This window comes from Siphateles boraxobius, unplaced genomic scaffold, assembly GCF_051911475.1.
Source record: "Siphateles boraxobius isolate OS27281-9 unplaced genomic scaffold, OSU_SipBor_1 13, whole genome shotgun sequence".
NCBI lineage: Eukaryota > Metazoa > Chordata > Actinopteri > Cypriniformes > Leuciscidae > Siphateles > Siphateles boraxobius.
The window spans coordinates 28,033,962-28,052,451 of NW_027508733.1; the positions used below are offsets into that span (position 1 = coordinate 28,033,962).

Genomic DNA, 18,490 nt, shown 5'->3' on the forward strand with positions numbered 1-18,490 from the left:
ATGACTAATTTAATAGTGGTTCATTTTCATAGTTTAGTCTGGATTGCTTTCTTTGCTGGATTGTTTGTGCACATCAGTGTCGTTGTTAAGTAAAGCTATAAAATTTTTAGTTTTCAGTCATTTCTAATAGTTGAAGCTGAAATTAAATATAAATATTACATGAAAAAGTTGCGTTTGAAACTGTACTGAAATAAACAAGTTTAAGTTAAAGGACTGGAATTAATTATGAAGTGTAAAATGAAGTAGGCCTATAAAAATGTATTAAAGCTAAATAGGAATAATTAAAAAGCGAATAAAAAGTGGCAAAAGCACATTGAATTACTGAAACTGAACATGAAGAATTCCAATATTAATAAATACTATAATAGTATATGAATAATGCTAAAATTACACCGAATCGTAGTTTCGAAATTAACTGTCCTGTTTGTTTTAAATATTTTTGCAACATGTTAAAATGGGTGTTGCAAAAGGTTCTGGCAGGATGTTGCAGGACGTTACCTTCTCTTCTGTGAAAACAAGCAAGACACGTTTTCTATTATTGAAGAGTAAATATAAGTCGTCTGAAAGAAGTAGAGACCCTTATGTAAACTGAAGATGAAGCCTTACATAAATGAAAGAAATCCTGCTATGCGTTCACACACACGGGGATAAAGTGTCGTGTGAGGTGGAGAAACAGGATGCGTTTGCCCTAGTCTCTCTGAACCAGTTGCATCAAACTCGCTGGTTACCCAACCAGACGCATTACACGACCGCTGATGATAAACAATAGAGGACGCTTTCAACATGTTTATCTGAAGTATAGGTCACACTCCAGCCAGGAGTTTCTTGCAATGATGAGCAACATTTAACTTCTGTAACCTTAGGTATTACTAATGTAGACTGGAATCTGATAGTCAAAAAGCTTTTTATTAAATATTCATAAGACTTTTTATAAATTGTGCAGTAATCGCCTAAAGTTAAACGGAAATACCATTCCGTTACCTCAATTTAAAGCAAAATAAAGCAGTTAGTTGATGGAACAAATGATAATCGCAAACATTTGTTTTAAACTATAGGTTTATGGTTTCCAAGCAACATTGTTATTTATTAAACAATTTTAAATAATCGTATTAATAATTTTTTCTGCTAATTAGTTTATTGATATTATAATTTATTAATAATTAAATAAATATTCCACCACCATTAACAATACTTCACGGAAATGAAATAAAATAAAATTGATTAATGCAGATGTTGCCTTTTTTTTCTCAGGAAATATTGCAACTTAATATCAAACGTACTTTTTTTAATATATATATATATAACATTTTAAAAATAAATGAAAACGATAAAAACTTATTTCTTCTGGCGTATAAAATAATTCATTAGCATTGTTTGTTGCTAAGCAACATTTTAGCTTAATTTAATAATTCAATATTATATGATTCATATTTTTGTTTTTTCTTCTAATTAGTTTAGAATTTATTAGTGCAATAATTCATAACCACCTCCTCAATCAAATCTTCCAGCAAATAAGATGAAATTCATTAGCACCCATTATTATTAATTCATAATTGTACTAATAATTAAATGTATTAATACAATATACAAAACAAACATATCTTTGGGCAAATAAATAACTCATTAGCACAACATTTGGCTGTTTATGGTTGCCAAGTGTCAATATACAGCAACTTGAAGATTAGATTATTTTTCTAATAATTAGTTTGGTGTCATTAATAAAACAGTAAAAAAATAACCACCACAAACAATTCTTCTGACAAATACAATAAAACGTATTCATACAGCTGTTGTTATGGTTGGGCAGTGTTGATTGATTATTTGTGTTGTTGCAGAGAACCACACCGGCGTGATTCTGAACGGTAAAGACGGGCACGGCGACGAGGACGAGCTCATCAAGCGCGTGAGTCAGCTGACCACCAGCGTGGAGAGCGTGGAGATCGAGGTGCGCTCGGGAGAGAAGATCGAGGAGGCTCTGACGCCCGAGAGCTCGCCCTCCAAATCACCCAACAAGAAGAAGAAGAAGTTCAGAACCCCGTCCTTCCTGAAGAAGAACAAGAAGAAAGAGAAAGTGGAAGCCTAGAGGAGAGAGAGAGAGAGAGAGAGAGAGAGAGAGGCTCCATGCCCACTTTGTCTGTCTTTCTGTTTGTCGTTTTATGTTTTTGAGTTTGTTTTTGTTAAGGTTATGTATGACAAGAACATGGCACGTTATATTGGGAGTCGGTGAATAGATGGAGTAACATCCGTTTTTCAGAGATGTGCCACCATCACGTGATCATAAGATGAGTTTTATACAGGAAGAGAAGCGAGGGAAACTCCTGGGAAACTGGCTTCTCTCACCTGATGGACTGAACATGTTTCTGTACACAGTTTCCTAATGATTTTATCTCGATGATGAGCCCATACTGCATTGTTTTTTTGTTTTATTCATATTGTATGTTTATTAGATTCTCATACAGACCTTTTATGAGCCCCTTTTCTATCCGCCACGTCATCCCTCATGGTGTCAGTTCTGCTTGCGTTGTTTCTCCAGCTGTAGGTGGACGGTGGGCGTAATTGGTTACACTACACAGGAGACGGGAATCACACTGGAAACCGTTCTGGGGTTATTTTAACAGGGTTTGTTTTATTTGCTTCCTCTTAGCTGTGATTGTCGGTGTGAAATTGAGCAGCGCGTGTGATGATCCTGTGTAGAGCCGCTCCAGCCTCCTCTCCGTACTGTTCTTTGCCAAACGAAAAGGTTTAATAGCATAAAAAGCAGAGCAATCACGTTTTAGTGAACATCCACTCTTTATCTCTAATTAAATATTTTAGCTTTTTTTTATTATTATTGAAACAATTTAGGTTTTATCCATTCAGTTTTGTACTCGTTTCTATACTTTAACAACGTAAAAACAAAATCTTGAAGCATGTTTTGCTAGCCTGAATTTATATGGCTGATAATGTAGCGGTGCCTGACTTCTTCTCAGTCGTGTTATAGCTCAGATTACTAAACACGTGTAACGAAAATATATGAAAACTGGAGTGATGTTAATGATATATAAATATATATGATATTTTTGTGCTGCACTTTTAAATGTGGTGTATATAACAAAATGTGTCTGGGTGAACTTGGCAATCGAAAGAGTGAAAGAGGCGCGATACGAAAACATGAGAAATGTCTTGAAAAAGGGTGGAGAAGGGAAACTTGTTAACATATAAGAAACAATATATATTTGTAAACTGTATTTTTGAACAAATGTCTCTGTCCCAAAGCAAAGTACAGGCCTAATGGCTCTCACTGGGTCTACGCTGGTTTCAAATCTATTTACTGTGATTGATTCCCATCACGTTAGACATTTAACTCCATCACGGAGGCTCATTCTGGGCCTTTATAGTGCTCCGGATGACGACATCATTCATTATGCCACCTTATGACAGTCATCACCATCCAACAGGCTTAAAAGTCTCCAAAGCATCAGTGTTAATATGATATCCTGAGAAACGGCATTGTACAGTGTGTTTTTTTTGTCTGAAACTGGATTGATTTGCTCATCTTCCCTCCGCCAGATGTAAGCCGTGAGTTCAGAGGTTGCTTGTTTGGCTTGTTTTGAAGCGCCCCTGTCCCATGAGACACCACAATGTGGACAGAATGTACCGAGTTTCGCCAAAAGCTAATCTCTTATGCTTAAGATTAGCAGGTTGACCTCAGTTTGAACCCCGTTATGCCCGAATGTGGTCATCATGCGTCCCGTAGGGGGAAGGCGAAACCACTGAGAAAGAGAAAGATATATATCCCAGTGGGCAATGTGAAGTACTGGCTTGGGCACAGAGAGAGAGAGAGAGACAGACACTTCTAAGCTGTGTGAATAGCATGTGGTTTTGAATGCGGGCCAGACGTGGATTGAAACACATTTAAAGCTGCACCGGGTGTGAGTTTAGAGCGACAACTCGGGAGATGAACTCATTTTCTTGCTTTTAAATTTTCTTGCCGTTTTCCTTATTTTGGTTTTGGCTCTTTTTGCTTCAGTTTCCATTGTTTTTGCTTTCAGGAAGTGTAGCTCATACCCTACAAGCGTTAACTGGAAGGTGCATCACATTCTCGTTTTTTTATTTAGATTTTTGTAGCATTTTTTTTTTTCTTCCCTTTTTGCACCTTGTTTTACTAATGCCTCTCTGTTGTAGTCTCTGGTTCAGAGTCTGCTTTGGCACGCGAGTTTGAGCCAAGACTCCCTGTGAAATCGTATATAAATGGTTATCTAACAGACTTGCTTTTAGATGTATTGCTAATCAGTGTAAATTCACAAATAAACTATTTTAAGAAGCAAACACTGCACTCAGAGTCTGTGGGGGACGGAACCATGCTACATTTCACTCAATATTTTTAACATCTGTTTACATCATTCATTGCAATTCTCAGTTCTTCATATGCAACCATTTCACAGTTATGAAATGCAAATGTTTACATCTAACTAAATGGGAACATTTGACTTCAAAGGTTAGTTTACCTCAGAAAATCGTTTACTTGCCCCTCGTGTCATTTCCGAATCCCAGATGTTGTTTTCTGGGACATGAAATGAGAAATGTTTTCTCTCGTCTGCATGCAATGAGAGCATATACTGGCAGAAGTGGTCAGTATTAGTATGGTTGACACAATATCACATTTTCACTGCACGATTATTGTGGTATTCTATATTGTGGTATCTAAAAAAAAAAAGAGGGGTGTGCTATAATTTATCATGAATCGAACTCAAAATACGAGTGTATGGAAGCAGAGAGTTTTTAACCATAAGTGGCCATTCACACCAAACGTCTTTTTGCGCTTAAAAACACAAGATGCAGGGCAGTGGTATGAAAAAAAAAACAACAACAAGTAAAGCTCTAGAGATGCATCTTTTAAAGGTTGAACTACTTTTAACTTGAATCCTGTATTTTGAGAATGGTGCGTCATGCACGAGATACTGCTAAATACAGCGATCAAATGCGTCAGTCTAGTGCGTCTTTACATAGAAAAAACTGTGCAGTTGACAATATTACTGTTATCGCCAATACCGTTATATAGTTGCCAGTCTTCTAAATTCATACAATAGCTTTCGGATCTCATTGGTATCCAAAAATTGGAGCACCAAGATTGATGTCATTGACATCATTGATTTTTGTGTATCTTATAGCCGATCGCTGCAAATTTGACTATACAGCAGAGAAAGAATGAATGGTGTTCGAGAGTGATATGTCATGCATGCTGTTTATTAGCACTTGAAAACGTATAGACTCACCTCTCGGTTTGTAAAAACTTCCAAAAAAGTGTGAGCTTGGAATGGAAGTAGGAGCTTGTTTTGTTTTCCACATAATCGTACAAGTTTGCGATGACGTGAGGGTAATTATATATGATGACAAGATGTTCGTTCTTAAAAACGTGGTTTGACCATGATGTGTAAACAAACAGGATGTGCACCAAATTATCACTGTGCTTTTCTCACTTTCAGTTCTGGGATCTCTGACACAGCAAACCCTGTTTCTCAAAGTCTCATGTATGACAAACACATTCTCATGTAATAATGAGGCCTCGCTTTCCCTTTGCATTTCTGTATGAAGCACTTTAAATTGAAGAGTCCCGCTATGCTTCTAACACAAATATGCACCGAAAAACTACCAAAGACTACAGTCAATTCTTTCTCTTCACAGCAAAAAATAATGCCTTTACTTCACAGGCAGACAGGAATATGTTGAATTTTTAACAACCATATATTAACATGTAATGCTCAGAGTTTGAAAAATGCAGTCTATTCTTCACCTTGACCTCTCGTGGACTGAATATGCATCGGATTCCTTTTGCACAAGCAACAGACTGTTCGTTTAAAAAGCAGGCGCTTCACTATTGTGTTCGTGCTGTTGTGCCTTTCTGTGTCTTTCCCATGAATGGAACAACTGAAATATGCAACAAACTTATTGAGGCTGTATGCGTTAGTTAAACAGTGGGCGACAGAGTTGGTGGCAAACATGCTGATTGTGGGTCAGTTTTGCTGTTTTAGCAAACTAAGCGGTCAGAATCAAGTCAGGAAAAGCTGATTGTAGATCAGTAGTCTCGCATGGCTCATTTGCTTTCATTTTCCCTGCACATCTAATTTGATGATCCTCAATCGACTCATTTTACTCTCAGCTCTGTAGAGCCGTAGAATAATGCTGATCTCGGGTCAGACCTATGCATAGTGAAACTGTTCAGATTAACCTCTATGGTGACCCAACTATTATCGGACTTGTGATTATTTTGCCCGTTCAGATGAATGTTTTGAAGATGTTTTGGTTGTATATGAAGCATCAAGATTAAATAGAAATGAAACAAAGTGGCCCTGTGATTTTTATTGTGCTCATATTTTAATCCCTGCTTTAAAATGTTTACAAACCATTGACATGTATGACATAAAATTCTATTCTAAGATGGTGAAAGTCATTAGATGTGCGAGATGCAGGTCCTAATTAAATTTCCAGTTAACTGGTGGGTTTGATTACTCTCCTAAAACCAATATTTACTTCCCATTGGCACTTGGTCAGTGTTTATTTTGCACCATTTCCAAGCACTGAATTCTATGGAAGCTTGTTTCCACTACAGAATAAAAAAAAGTTATCTCACAATTGTAAGTTTACATCTCCCAATTTTTTTTCAGAAATGCGATATAAATAGTTACAACCAGTTATAAACAAGATACAAATTCGCAACCTGTGAGAAAGTCCGAATTGCAAGATCTAAACTTGCAATTGTGAGGAAGTCCAAATTGCGAGATATAAACTCACAATTGTAAGGGGAAAAGTCAGAATTGCAAGAAAAAGTCTGAATTTTGAGAAACGCAATTGTGAAGTCAGATTTGTGAGAAACTTACAATTGCAAGAAAAAAGTCAGGATTGTGAGATATAAACTTGCAATTGCGAGAGTCAGAATTGTGAGAAACTTAATTCGAGACATAAACTCATAATTTCCAGGAGAAAAGTCAGAATAGTGAGATTAAATGGCAATTGCAAGAAAAGTCATGATTGCGAGATATTAACTCACAAATATGAAGAAAATTCAGAATTGTGAGACTCAATTGCGAGAAAGTCAGAATAGCAAGATATAAACTCAGTTGCTAAAAAATATAAATAACTATTAGTGTAGGCCTACTGAGGTCTTTCTGAGTTTGAAACAACATTCCTTCTGATGTTCATTTATATTTATCTGGTGCTAAATGAACTCTTAGGAAGAGATGATCGGTTCACAAGACCGTCCGCTTCATGAGGTTTTACAGCGATATGTCACCATACAATAAAGAATCGCAAAACGGTATTTATTGTTTGAATTTCTTAAATGACAACTTGAAAGCTGAGACTTTTTTATATCAAAGTCCTGTCTGTCGGCGCGTTGTCAGTGTCCTCTTTGCTTCACGATCCATTTCCAGAATTGAGTGTTTGCATCTCGCAATTGTGAAATAAATAGTCGCTATTACCTTTTTCATTTTTACATTTTCCATAGAATAGCCTACTGATCATATCGTATATGTCCTAAATAAACATGTTGACAAGAGCAGCATTCAAATGCAATTCCAAGTAAACATTTCCATATAAGCAGTAGTTTTTTAACCACATGTGCTACAGCGAATCCCCAAACCCGGAAATGTCCTTCCTGTCGGGACGAAAGGCTCCTCGGTCCCTCAGCTGCATTGTCATTGTGTGTCTGGGCCTATGAGCTCATGCCTGCAGGAGCTGTGGGAAGTTGGTCAGTGGGCCGAAACATCAGCCCGTAGACAATACAGCCTTTCAGAGCCGGGCGTCCCTGGAGAGGAGAGACGGGACAGTGCTGGGGAAGAAGGCTTGTGGTCGTATCGTTTATGAGCTCTCGTAGAAAGACTGCAGGATCTCGACATTAAGCCGGAGCACAGCGAGAGGAATTTGGAGTGGGGGTGTTAGATAGAAAGAGAGCGAGAAGGATGGGGGCCCCTGGTCTCCAGACGGTGTCTTGCTGTGAGTGTCAAAGCAATAAAACTGCTCAAGTCCAGATGGATGCCCTGCCATAGGGATAAAACGGGAGCGCTCCCTCTACAGGCCACTGAGAGCTTAAGGGGGGGGGGGGGGGGGGTGTTTCAGCAAAAGACCATTGACTCCCTGTTTCGTTCTCAGCTCTACGTCACTCCTACCCTCCCTGAAAATCCAGAACAGTTTGTTCGTACACGCTCGTGGACAGTCCTGACTGAACCGTCAAGAGACACGATGTTCTTTATGAGCCTCGCCAAGTTCACTGTCAGTTAGCTGCGCTAGAGAGCCTTCAGCCGCTGAATATGGGGTGTATCCTGATGTTTAAAATACTCTATTCCACATCAGTAAGATTACACATACAGATACATTATCCACTGATACTTTTCTTCTGTGTAATTCATTTTAGGTTACACTTTATTTTAAGGTGTCATTGTTACTGTGTACTTGTACATTTAAGTACTAAGTAATATTAATTAACTAGATGTATTTACTAGGGTTATGTTTGGTGTAGGGTTAGTTGAATGTAATTATGCATAATTTATAGTTATTACTACAGTAACTACAAGAACACTAAAATACCTAATTTTATTATATATTACAATTTTAAGTATTCATAAAATATTTTAAAATATGAATATATTTGATAAGAAAATTGCTGAATCTTGTATATATAAAGAGACAAATAATTTATCACACATTCATATTTTAACAAGTGATAAATATTTGACATTGTAACACTGTAAAAAAATTGCTGCATTAAATTTCAAAGTACAGTCAACTTGGATGTTTAAGTCATTTTATTTTAAACTACATTTAACTGACTTTTTAAAAAAGCTGAATCTTGTATAACTTATAAAAAAAAGGAGACAAATTTAAGTCAGTTAAATGTAATTCAAGTTGAAATGACTTAAACATCCAAGTTGATTGTACTTTACAATTTAAAATATTTATCACATATTTTTAAATCTTTAAAATGTGATTTTATTTATTAAATTAATTAATATGACATTTAATATAACTAAGAGTATTGTATACATAGTGTTTATGTTTATATATATATATATATATATATATATATACATATACATATTCTGTATATATATTTGTCTGGATGTCCACAACAGTATATTTTATGTCCCGCTTAAAATGGGCTCTTTGTGAACAGATCACTTGTCTTTATTGGTATGATATTGTGTTGATATCATTTCCTCGGGTAAGGAGTCCTACTGTGAACTGGTGTCCAATGGGCAAGACATCTGGAGCAGATGGTGTATGAGTCCCCCCAACCACTTCAAGGAAGAAGCCGTCCCGCGCCTGTGCCAGGGAAAGAGAGAGACAGACCCCATCCAAGTCTGAAAAGAGGTCATCAGGGTCACTGTGGAGGGAGGCAGGAGGATGTCCCAACTCAGGGACAATGCCTTTAATGGAGACCATGGCACTGCAGGTCCTCACACACACACACATAGACACAATCCCTAAGCATTGGCCTACCGACAATAGCACATGGTGACCTGGCTCACACTCTCTCTTTCTCACACACACAGTGTAGGATGACAGTGTAGGTCAGAGAGGGTTAATCAGGATCAGCCCTTGCGCTCTGCACATTGTCTCCTGAGCTCCCGCTCCTGTGTTGACCTGAGCCAGGTCAGGTTTCTTAAGTGACAGAGATGGATGTGCGTGGGCACAACACTTATACACCCTGAAACTCTAAAGGTCTCCATGTGAAAGTAGGTGCATTTCAGCTACTTTTAAAGACAACCTTATTAAAGTGTCCCATTGAAACGGGTGTCCTGAGACCGCACCTGTTGCTGTGACTCTCCAAACAGCAGGAAAGGTTAGCTAGCCTGTTTACAAACTTGTAGAAAAACCAATAGGGGGTTTGGTTTGTATTACAAACAGGTGTTATCCACCCTTCCTCAAAAAATGTAGCATATTAACATCTTGTTCTAGCTAATTTAGCTTTTTAAAACCAGTTAGGGCTATGCTAAGCTTGTAGGCTAGTTTGGTAGCTTGCTGACTGAAAACACAACGAACATTATGTGGTATGTACTTTAAAATATTAACATTTTATCATGATTATGACTAAATAAAACAACTTGGCTTTGATGAGGAAGGAGAACAGGACCTTGATGACACCTGCAAAACCATGATTTGCTACTTGCTAATGCTAGTCAGTGGCAGGTGCTGTCGGAGGAGGGTCCTCGAGAGCATTATAAATATGTATATCCCACTGCAAACAAATATTTTTGCATTCTAAATGTTAATGTTGTAATATTTTTGAAGTAAATTAGCATTTAGAGGATTCCAATGCTAACAGACATGAACTAAAGGTTGCAAAACTGCACTGTAGTCACAGCTAAAGGCATTGGGTAGGTTTTAGCATTGACCAAACAGAAGCCAGGACTAGATTGATCGACTTCATAATGGCTATTTTACAACAGCTTTATTTTATAATTAGAAGTAAAGCGTGCAAGTCAAAGTACATTATACTGCGATTCCACTTAAGCCGAGACTAAAATTAGCCCCTGTCAGACTGTAACTGGCCTCAATCCGAGTCTGTTTCAGAGAGAACAGAAGCTTCTTGAATTGAAGCCAAACAGATACAAAGCCATGTCAGCAGTACGATGATAAACACGCTCCCATCAGCCCTCTAAATGAGGACAGGCCGCTATGAGTATCTGAAGGGGATTGTGTTTATACAGAATGACTTTGCAGCAAGACTCGGCACTGGGATCTGGCTCCGTCTTCACCAGTCCCTCTCAGCCTGCTTCCTAAATCTGATATTAAAAAGGGATTAAGGCACCCAAACAACACTGCCAATATCCGGCTCTATCTCTTCCTCCCTTCACCAGCCGGGATAGTTCAGGAAAAGCGAGAATGTGACAGGAAAAGTAAAAAGAGGGAGTCACGCAATGTCTCCCTTGTGAGGGAGGGGAGCGTAGGGAAAACATTGAGATCATATTTACGTACATTTTGTACCTGTTGGTTGTTTCTATCGTGTAACGCAATACTGTGAGAGCCACCCTGTCCTGCAAACTCACAGGATATCTTAGCGTGCACAACGGGGACCGATCGGCCGTCTAATCCAGGACGACCCTGTGTCATAACACACACACACACTGGCCTCCTTGTGAGATAAGCCCATTGTGTGTGTAATGCATCAGTCTCAGGGCAACTATATCGAGCAGTAGGTCACACAGATGCCATTGTGTTTCTCGGAGGGGGAAAAACAACCATTGATCAGTAACCGGACTCTGCTACTACGTAACGTGTTCTGATCTCTATGGATTCTTAGGAGCTGTACCTGGGTATTTGTGTCAGTAGAGCAGTGGTTCTCAAATGCTTTTACCACAGGAGCCAGATTTTACACTGGCATCAAGAAGCCACCCAACAGAGTAGCCTACCCAAATTGTTTGGTATTAGTTGTTTTAGTAGGAGGCAGCCAGTAATCATGCTGGAAAATTAATATTAAAGGACAAGTTCGGTATTTTACACTTAAAGCCCTGTTTTAAGATCGTTTCTGATGAAATAGAACGGTTAAGATTGAAATTTGGACAAATGCTGCTGTCCCGAGAATTTTAGGTTTCTGTGGTAGCACCCCCCCCCCCACACCCACCCCCCACCCCCCCCCCAAACCCCCCCCACCCCCCAAAGCATCTTTTGCAGCGATTTTTGTGTGAGCATTTCAGTGAACACCCCAGACCACTCTGTGAGTTTCACATCTTTGTAAACTAAAGTTTAATGCGTTTTATGAATCATTCTTCCAGTGCCCCTATGAAACCATTTTGGGGTTGGGGGGGTGCTAACAAAGAAACCGAAAATTCTCGGGACAGCAGCATGTGTCCAAATTTCAATCTTAACCGTTCTATTTCATCAGAAACGATCTTAAAACAGGGCTTTAAGTGTAAAATACCGAACTTGTCCTTTAAGCTGATAGCTTATTCTTGCTGGTCCATGTTGGTCATTTGCTGGACCAAGCTGGTCATTAGTTGGTCAACCAGTTATGTTTAGTAAACACGACTACCTGATATTAAGAGCTGGTACAGTTGTTGGTTTCTTGCTGGTCCAAGTTTGTGATGTGATGGTAGGCAATCTTGTACCATCAACAAACCAGCTCATACCAGGGGACCAAGCTGGGCTTAGGAACATGCCTGGTTGACCAACTAAAGACCAGTTTATACCAGCTAATGACCAACTCGGGCCTGCAAGAATCCAGCAACCATGTTGGTTCAACAAACAACCCTTGTTTGAAGTAAACTAGTTATTTAACCTAGTCTGGCTCATATTTTCCTTTACCTTTTGTAGTTTTGTTCTCCGTTTTCAAAGATGACTGCTAATCTACAGCATCTACGAAGTGACAGATGAATTGACAAGCGGGAGACGTGATTTGAAAACTCCCATTACAAAGAAATCTGTCTGCAAGTGCTTGGCTTTGCTGATTATAATGGTCAAGTTCTAGATTTGACATGTTTGTTTGCAGGATAGATTTTCTTGGCAGTGGATATCAGCCTTGCACCACACTGACCTACTTGCAGCAGGAGCCGAGACTTGCCACTTCCCCAAGGACACGTGGTCTCTGATTTAACAAAAACAACCCAAGTTGTTCAAGACCGAGAGTATAGCAGGTGCAGATATGCCAGAAATAATGAAAAAGGCGGTAAATTCAGAAAACATTGAGTTTGCCACACTTGGTTCACCCACAAATTGTCAGTATAGAGATTAAAGTGACAGCACACAAGTAATATAGAAGTAAACCATAGAAGTAGAAGTATACAAGTAATATAGAAGTAAACCAAATGGTTAAGTGGGCGAGTAAGATAATGGGAGTAAATCAACGGAACCTAGGAAGTATTTATACAAATCAGCTGTACCGGAAAGCAAATGCTGTCGAGTGACCGGTTGCATCCTTTAAGGAATGATTTTCAGTTACTTCCATCTGGTCGCCGGTTTGTGGCTTCGAGATGGAAAACCAGACGGTACAGAAATACTTTTGTTCCAGTGGCAATTACAATTTTAAATAATAAGAGTAAGAGAGATGTTTTAGTATTTGATAGTATTTGATGGACTGAGGAAATGTATGTGTCAAGGTGCAGTTTGTCATGATGTTTTACTTGTAAATTTGTATGTGAAATGTTTTTTTGTTTTGTTTTGTTTTTTTGTTGTCTCATACGTTTCTTTTTTCTTTTGGATGACCGAATTCTTCTTCTTTTTATCTGCAAAACAAATTTACCTGCGGGTACGAAATAAATATACCTACCTACATGTTTACTCTTTTGTTGCAGGGAAACAAGCAGCTCGGACATTCTGCAAAATATATCTTTCAGGCAAAAGAAACCATACAAATTTGGAACGACATGAGGGTGAGTAAATGATTGAAAACAGTCCTGGTTTTATTTGAAACATGTGACGCCTACATCGTATCTGTTTGAGTAACCTTCCTGGTTAACAGATGCAGTACTGTCTGTCTCCTTAACTAGTTTGGGTAATTCCTCATTCCCAAAATACACAGTTAGCTTTCCAAAAAGAAATGCCACTCTCTCGCTCTGCTTCTTGCAGATGTCTGTGTTTCCCCAGCCCACATTCACCCCACCCTGAAGGCCATCTGCACCCATTGTCTGGGGCAGGGGATGAGGCTCCACCACCCCCTGCATAAACACACAACCGGCTTTGAGGAAGGGGGCAGGGGTCCGTAATTCCTACTGCAATGGAGAAAAATGACTTACTGAGCAGTAAAACACCAGCTCAATAAAGACCTAAAGCAACTAATCGCTCTTCAACAGAAACTATCCTCAGTCCACAGCTGTGACGATCCTTTCTGTATGAAAATTTATTTTGTATTTATTACACCCCCTCCATCCTCTTGGGACAATATGACAGTGGATGTGCGAGACCGAGATGGCAGCAAAGAAACTGGTCACCCAGATCATGATTATTGTGTTTATAGAGATACGAAGATCATAGCTCAGGAGACTTTTTTTCAAGATGTTTCTTCTGCAGTTCCTTGGGAGAAAATAAAAATAGACACAAATGAGACAATACTTGACATACACAGTACAAGTTCAGAGTCGTCATTGTGCATTGTTTATTTCAGATCATTTGATCGTAAAATAATTCGATTTAAAAAAAGTTTGATTTCATAACTCTGCCATTTGGTTGACTTCGGTATCTTGGTAGCAACATTTGGTAGAAATCTTTGTGACTTTTTTTGTTGTTGTTGAAAATCTAGAGGTTAAAAATGTGAGATTGCTGGGAGACAAATCTGGGAAGCTGAGAGCAAATGTCTATGACAGAACTGGAACTGTGCGACCCGAAAAGAGGTTGAGAACAGAAAAACAATGCCTATGCAAATAATTGTATTATCATGCTTATTAATTTTAGCCCACTTTTGAAAGGGTGGAGAAAATGCTGCTTTTGTTGTTGGTGTCAAAGGTTGTATATCCAATCGAACTCGCCACATCAAATTCATTTTGCCATCTTGGACAGTTTGTCATGAACTCACCATTTAATGTTGTAAAAAATGTGCTAAAATTTGACCTTCAGGGTCACAACTGCTTGTCACTGGGGCAGTGTCCTTAAAAGGATAAGTTTGCATCTTATCTGCCCCTAAAATGTGCATTAGAGTTGAAATATATGCCTTTTAGAGGTAAATAAGGTGCAAAAATGTCGCTTTAAGAGTTTCTGCTCCAGTGACAAGCTGTTGTGCCCCTAAAGGTAACATTTTTAATTTTTCGATGAGTGTTGAAACCATAGTATTAATAAATTACATGCTTGATTAATTTTATGAAAAAAAAAAGTTTAACTACATTTGTATGATGGACCAATTTTGATTCTGAGTTGTGCTGCTCCTTGATGTCCAATGTAAAATCTGGGTGTTGAAGCAAAAGCCCGCTAGCCTTAGCGAAACATCTCAGCTACTAATAATCCTTCATTTAAAATTGGTAAATATTGTTTTTAATATTACACCTAAACCTTAAAGACTGTCCCTGAAGAACATAATAGCCAGATAATCCGAAGTTTACAAGGTGCCGTCTTGAATTTGCATTAACCTTCAAACTCAGACTTACAAAAGCATGTAAATCTTTAAGCTGAGTTCATGTCCTCTTACTGAAGAGATCTCCACAATACTCGTGAAATCTCTATTCTACTGTTAAGTGAGTGAATAGATGCGCATGACGTCCAGATGTTCCTCATCAAGAGGTGGCCCAGCGTCTCTCTTCAATCTGCCCAGACGACAGACCTCTGCCTGGGTCTGCACGGGCCTTTTAGATCCCAGCAAACCACCAGCCTTTGTCTGGCCTAAACAGCCATCCCTTACGCCATGAATGGGAAGAATAAGGCTGGTTTGAATGGAAGACCTACTTTACAGACGGATGATCTCTCTCGCTCTCTATCTCTCTTCTTGCTCTTATTGTCTGTCAAGGCCACGGTAAAGCAAGCAGAAGCCCTGTAGAGGAGATTGATTTTTGGGATTAAACTCCAGGACTGGCAGCATTAACCAGATGGGTGAAGGAATATACACGTGTGTGTCTGTCTGAAGACACGTCCATGTAAATGACAGTGCAAGAATTTGACTGCCGTGTAAGCAGAATGAAGCATGCGGCTTTGTCCACGTCGATGTCAAACCACTCTTTTGCCCCTATATGGCGTGATGTATAGAGTGAAGGTTTTGGGTGTGACTTGGGGTTGGGGGACTAAAAATGTCCTTGTGAGAGGAGGTATTAAATTAGGGTGTTTAAAATGTCAGGTAGATGAGCTGTAGGCGGGGTCAGGGCACCGAATGATGAGGTTTTTGTTGCTTTGGGCCGATGGTGGCCTCTGATCCATGCGAATGAGAATAATGGCCATTTCATTCAAGCACAATCAACAGCCATCATACTAAAGGAGACAGGCTTTGCTTCATCTGTCAAAGCAGATTTAAGACCTGGGAACATTAGTGTTTATCTTTCAATGGTAAGGGTTTGACCAACTGCTGTGTCACATAATCATTTGTATGATGTAACCCTTTGGGCGGTTCTTATGTTTTATGAATCTTTTCCTTATGTCCTCAGATTTTTGATTCCATCTCAAGCTTGAAGTCTTGAGTCTTTGATAAGCTTTCACATTGATTGTCTTGTTCTAGAATCAACACAAAGAATCCAAATACTCAAATCCCACCTCCAAGTCTGATATTCAGGCCAAACTTGTATGATCATTAATTAGGAAATGTTAAAAAAATGCATACACATGCACAATGGATACTAATTAATCTGCATAATTTGACAAATCATTCATGTTCGTGGCACAAATGGTGTGGGACGAGTCATGTGCCAAACCCAAACCCTAAGTATGAACAATAGTAATGATGCTTGCCTCAGCAAAAATCACCAACACAATAAAAACAGTGCCCTAGATTATGATAGCAGTGTGGTTGAGTATGCATTTTCCTGTAATCGACTTCCGCAAAAACGACGTTGTTAAACACACGTAAGCTAAATGATTCACCACTCTCTCACATGATAGAGCAGCTGAGTCAGACCTGAAGATTACATTTAAACACCCCATCTAATAAAACCATGCTAACAATTGTGACACATGGAGAGACATCTGACTGTGAGGGCATTGAAATGCAGAAATCAATAAAGAAACCAACAGAAAACCAGTCAGCGAGCTGATGGAAACAATCAACCACTCTGTGTTACTGAGAGACAGCTGTGAGGTGACAGGAACTACATCATCTACTTCTACTTCAGTTGAATATTAGCTCTGTTTAAAGCTCCATGACTACTCCATTAATGGTTGATTTGGATCACTCTACATAGGCAGCAAACCTTTGCGCCTTAATAAATGTGAATCTCAATTAATTCTGATAGTTTGCCATTAGCATGTTGTTAGGCTAACAAGGTGATACTCTAATATTCTATTTATTTTTTAGGCTTATTAAAGTATCACGTTAGATTTTGTAGTTAACTGTTAACTACATGATACTTTTTAGGCATAAAAAAGTAGCACACAAATATTGAATGTATTTTTAGGCTTATTAAAGTGTCACACAGTTGGTAGTTAGCATGTTGTTAAGCTAACAACACGACGCTTTAATACCTGTAAAGACTGTTTGAGCTTTAATAAATGGGACTTTCAATTGTTTCCAATAGCCTGTTGGGTTACACTTTATTTCGATAGTCCACTTTAGACATTCTACTAACTATAAGTAACTTTTCAACTACATGTCAACTAACTGTAATTAGAGTATTAGTAGTCTGTAGTAGACTTTCAGTAGACTGTTAGTTTATGGTTAGGTGTTAGGGTTCGGGTTCGGGTTAGGAGAATAAGTTGACTTGTAGTTGCCAATTTACTTATAGTCTGTAGAATATCTGTTGGAGGACCAACACAATAAAGAGTCAGCAGATATTAATACTCTAATGACAGTTACTTATAGTTAGTAGAATGTCTAAAGTGGACTATCTAAATAAAGCGTTACCGCTTGTTGTTAGTATGTTGCTAAACTAACAATGTGATAATATGCTATATATGTTTAGTATATGTTCTAACAACGTGATGCTATTGTTATATGTAGCCAATATTTAGGCTTATTAAACTAAATATTGTATAAGAGATTGTAGATAGCATGTTAAGATAACACATTTTTCTGCTTATTAAAGTGATGCATTGTCAAGTTAGCCACATGCTAACATCAAACTCTGATTTTTTTGGCCTTGTTATGCAGCTCATTAAGTTTTTGAACTTAACGAATGTCAGCGGTGTAGGTGTGTTTCCTGCCACTGCTTTTCAGTGATAAAAGCTGTCGTTTGACTCACTCACCACCAGCGACACCATTATAAACAAGTACACCACCATTCCTAGTGTCAATCACTGATTAAAAGTCCCCACCTAAATGTGTTTGTCCTACTGTTAAAGGAGGTGATAGATGCATTCAAGGTTCACAACTTCCACAACATCCTGGCCTTGGGCGGCCATTAGTTGTTCGACCTGTCCCTCTCTCTTTAATCATCTCCTTTCCTTCCTTGTAATTTTCTTAGGAGGCCTCATGCTAACCGCTAAAGTCTCGCCCCCTCAAAGAGCTGTAGGCAGAAACTCGTTTACTCATAGTAGGAGAGCAGAAGACACGAGAGACAGATGTCTCATCAGAGACAGGTGTCTGTGGCTGAGTGTCACGCAAATAATAACAGGTTATCTGGTTATGTCGGGCAAACCGCAACCGAGTGAGACAGATCGCACGGAGTGGAGGAGAATCCGTACCTCTATTTAACACCAACCCCCTCTCTTTATCTTTCCCTCGTCCATTGTCACCAGCTGTTCCTCCTTGGGAACACGGGAACACAATGAGATACAAAAGCCAAAGGGCAATTACATGCTGCGAAGAGAGTGTGTAGTCATATCAGGAGGGTTTGGCTGTGCGTGTGGACGCACTTATGTGTGTGAGGGTGTAGGGTGTGTAAGATGATGGCTGAGGTCCAGAGAGGGGTCTCGCTGTTATGATAGTCCAGACGTGATAACATCCAGGAAGTCC

The 18,490-nt window shown here is 38.9% G+C and overlaps 1 protein-coding gene and 1 long non-coding RNA gene across 17 annotated transcripts in view; both read left to right on the forward strand.

Annotated features, from left to right (window-relative positions):
• The window catches only part of add3a (adducin 3 (gamma) a), a 113,942-nt gene extending 107,619 nt beyond the window's left edge, over positions 1-6,323 (forward strand). For all 16 annotated transcript variants that reach the window (XM_077226899.1, XM_077226907.1, XM_077226908.1 and 13 more), the window contains one exon: positions 1,836-6,323. In XM_077226899.1, the coding sequence (XP_077083014.1) occupies positions 1,836-2,083 (248 nt within the window). In that variant the 3' untranslated portion in view covers positions 2,084-6,323. The remainder of the gene's footprint in view (positions 1-1,835) is intronic.
• Positions 6,324-9,150: 2,827 nt separating this feature from the next.
• LOC143735632 (uncharacterized) lies at positions 9,151-13,820 on the forward strand. Its single transcript, XR_013203265.1, has 4 exons — positions 9,151-9,710; positions 12,464-12,640; positions 13,266-13,343; positions 13,540-13,820. It is a non-coding gene; the product is annotated as an uncharacterized LOC143735632 (long non-coding RNA).
• Positions 13,821-18,490: the final 4,670 nt, after the last annotated feature.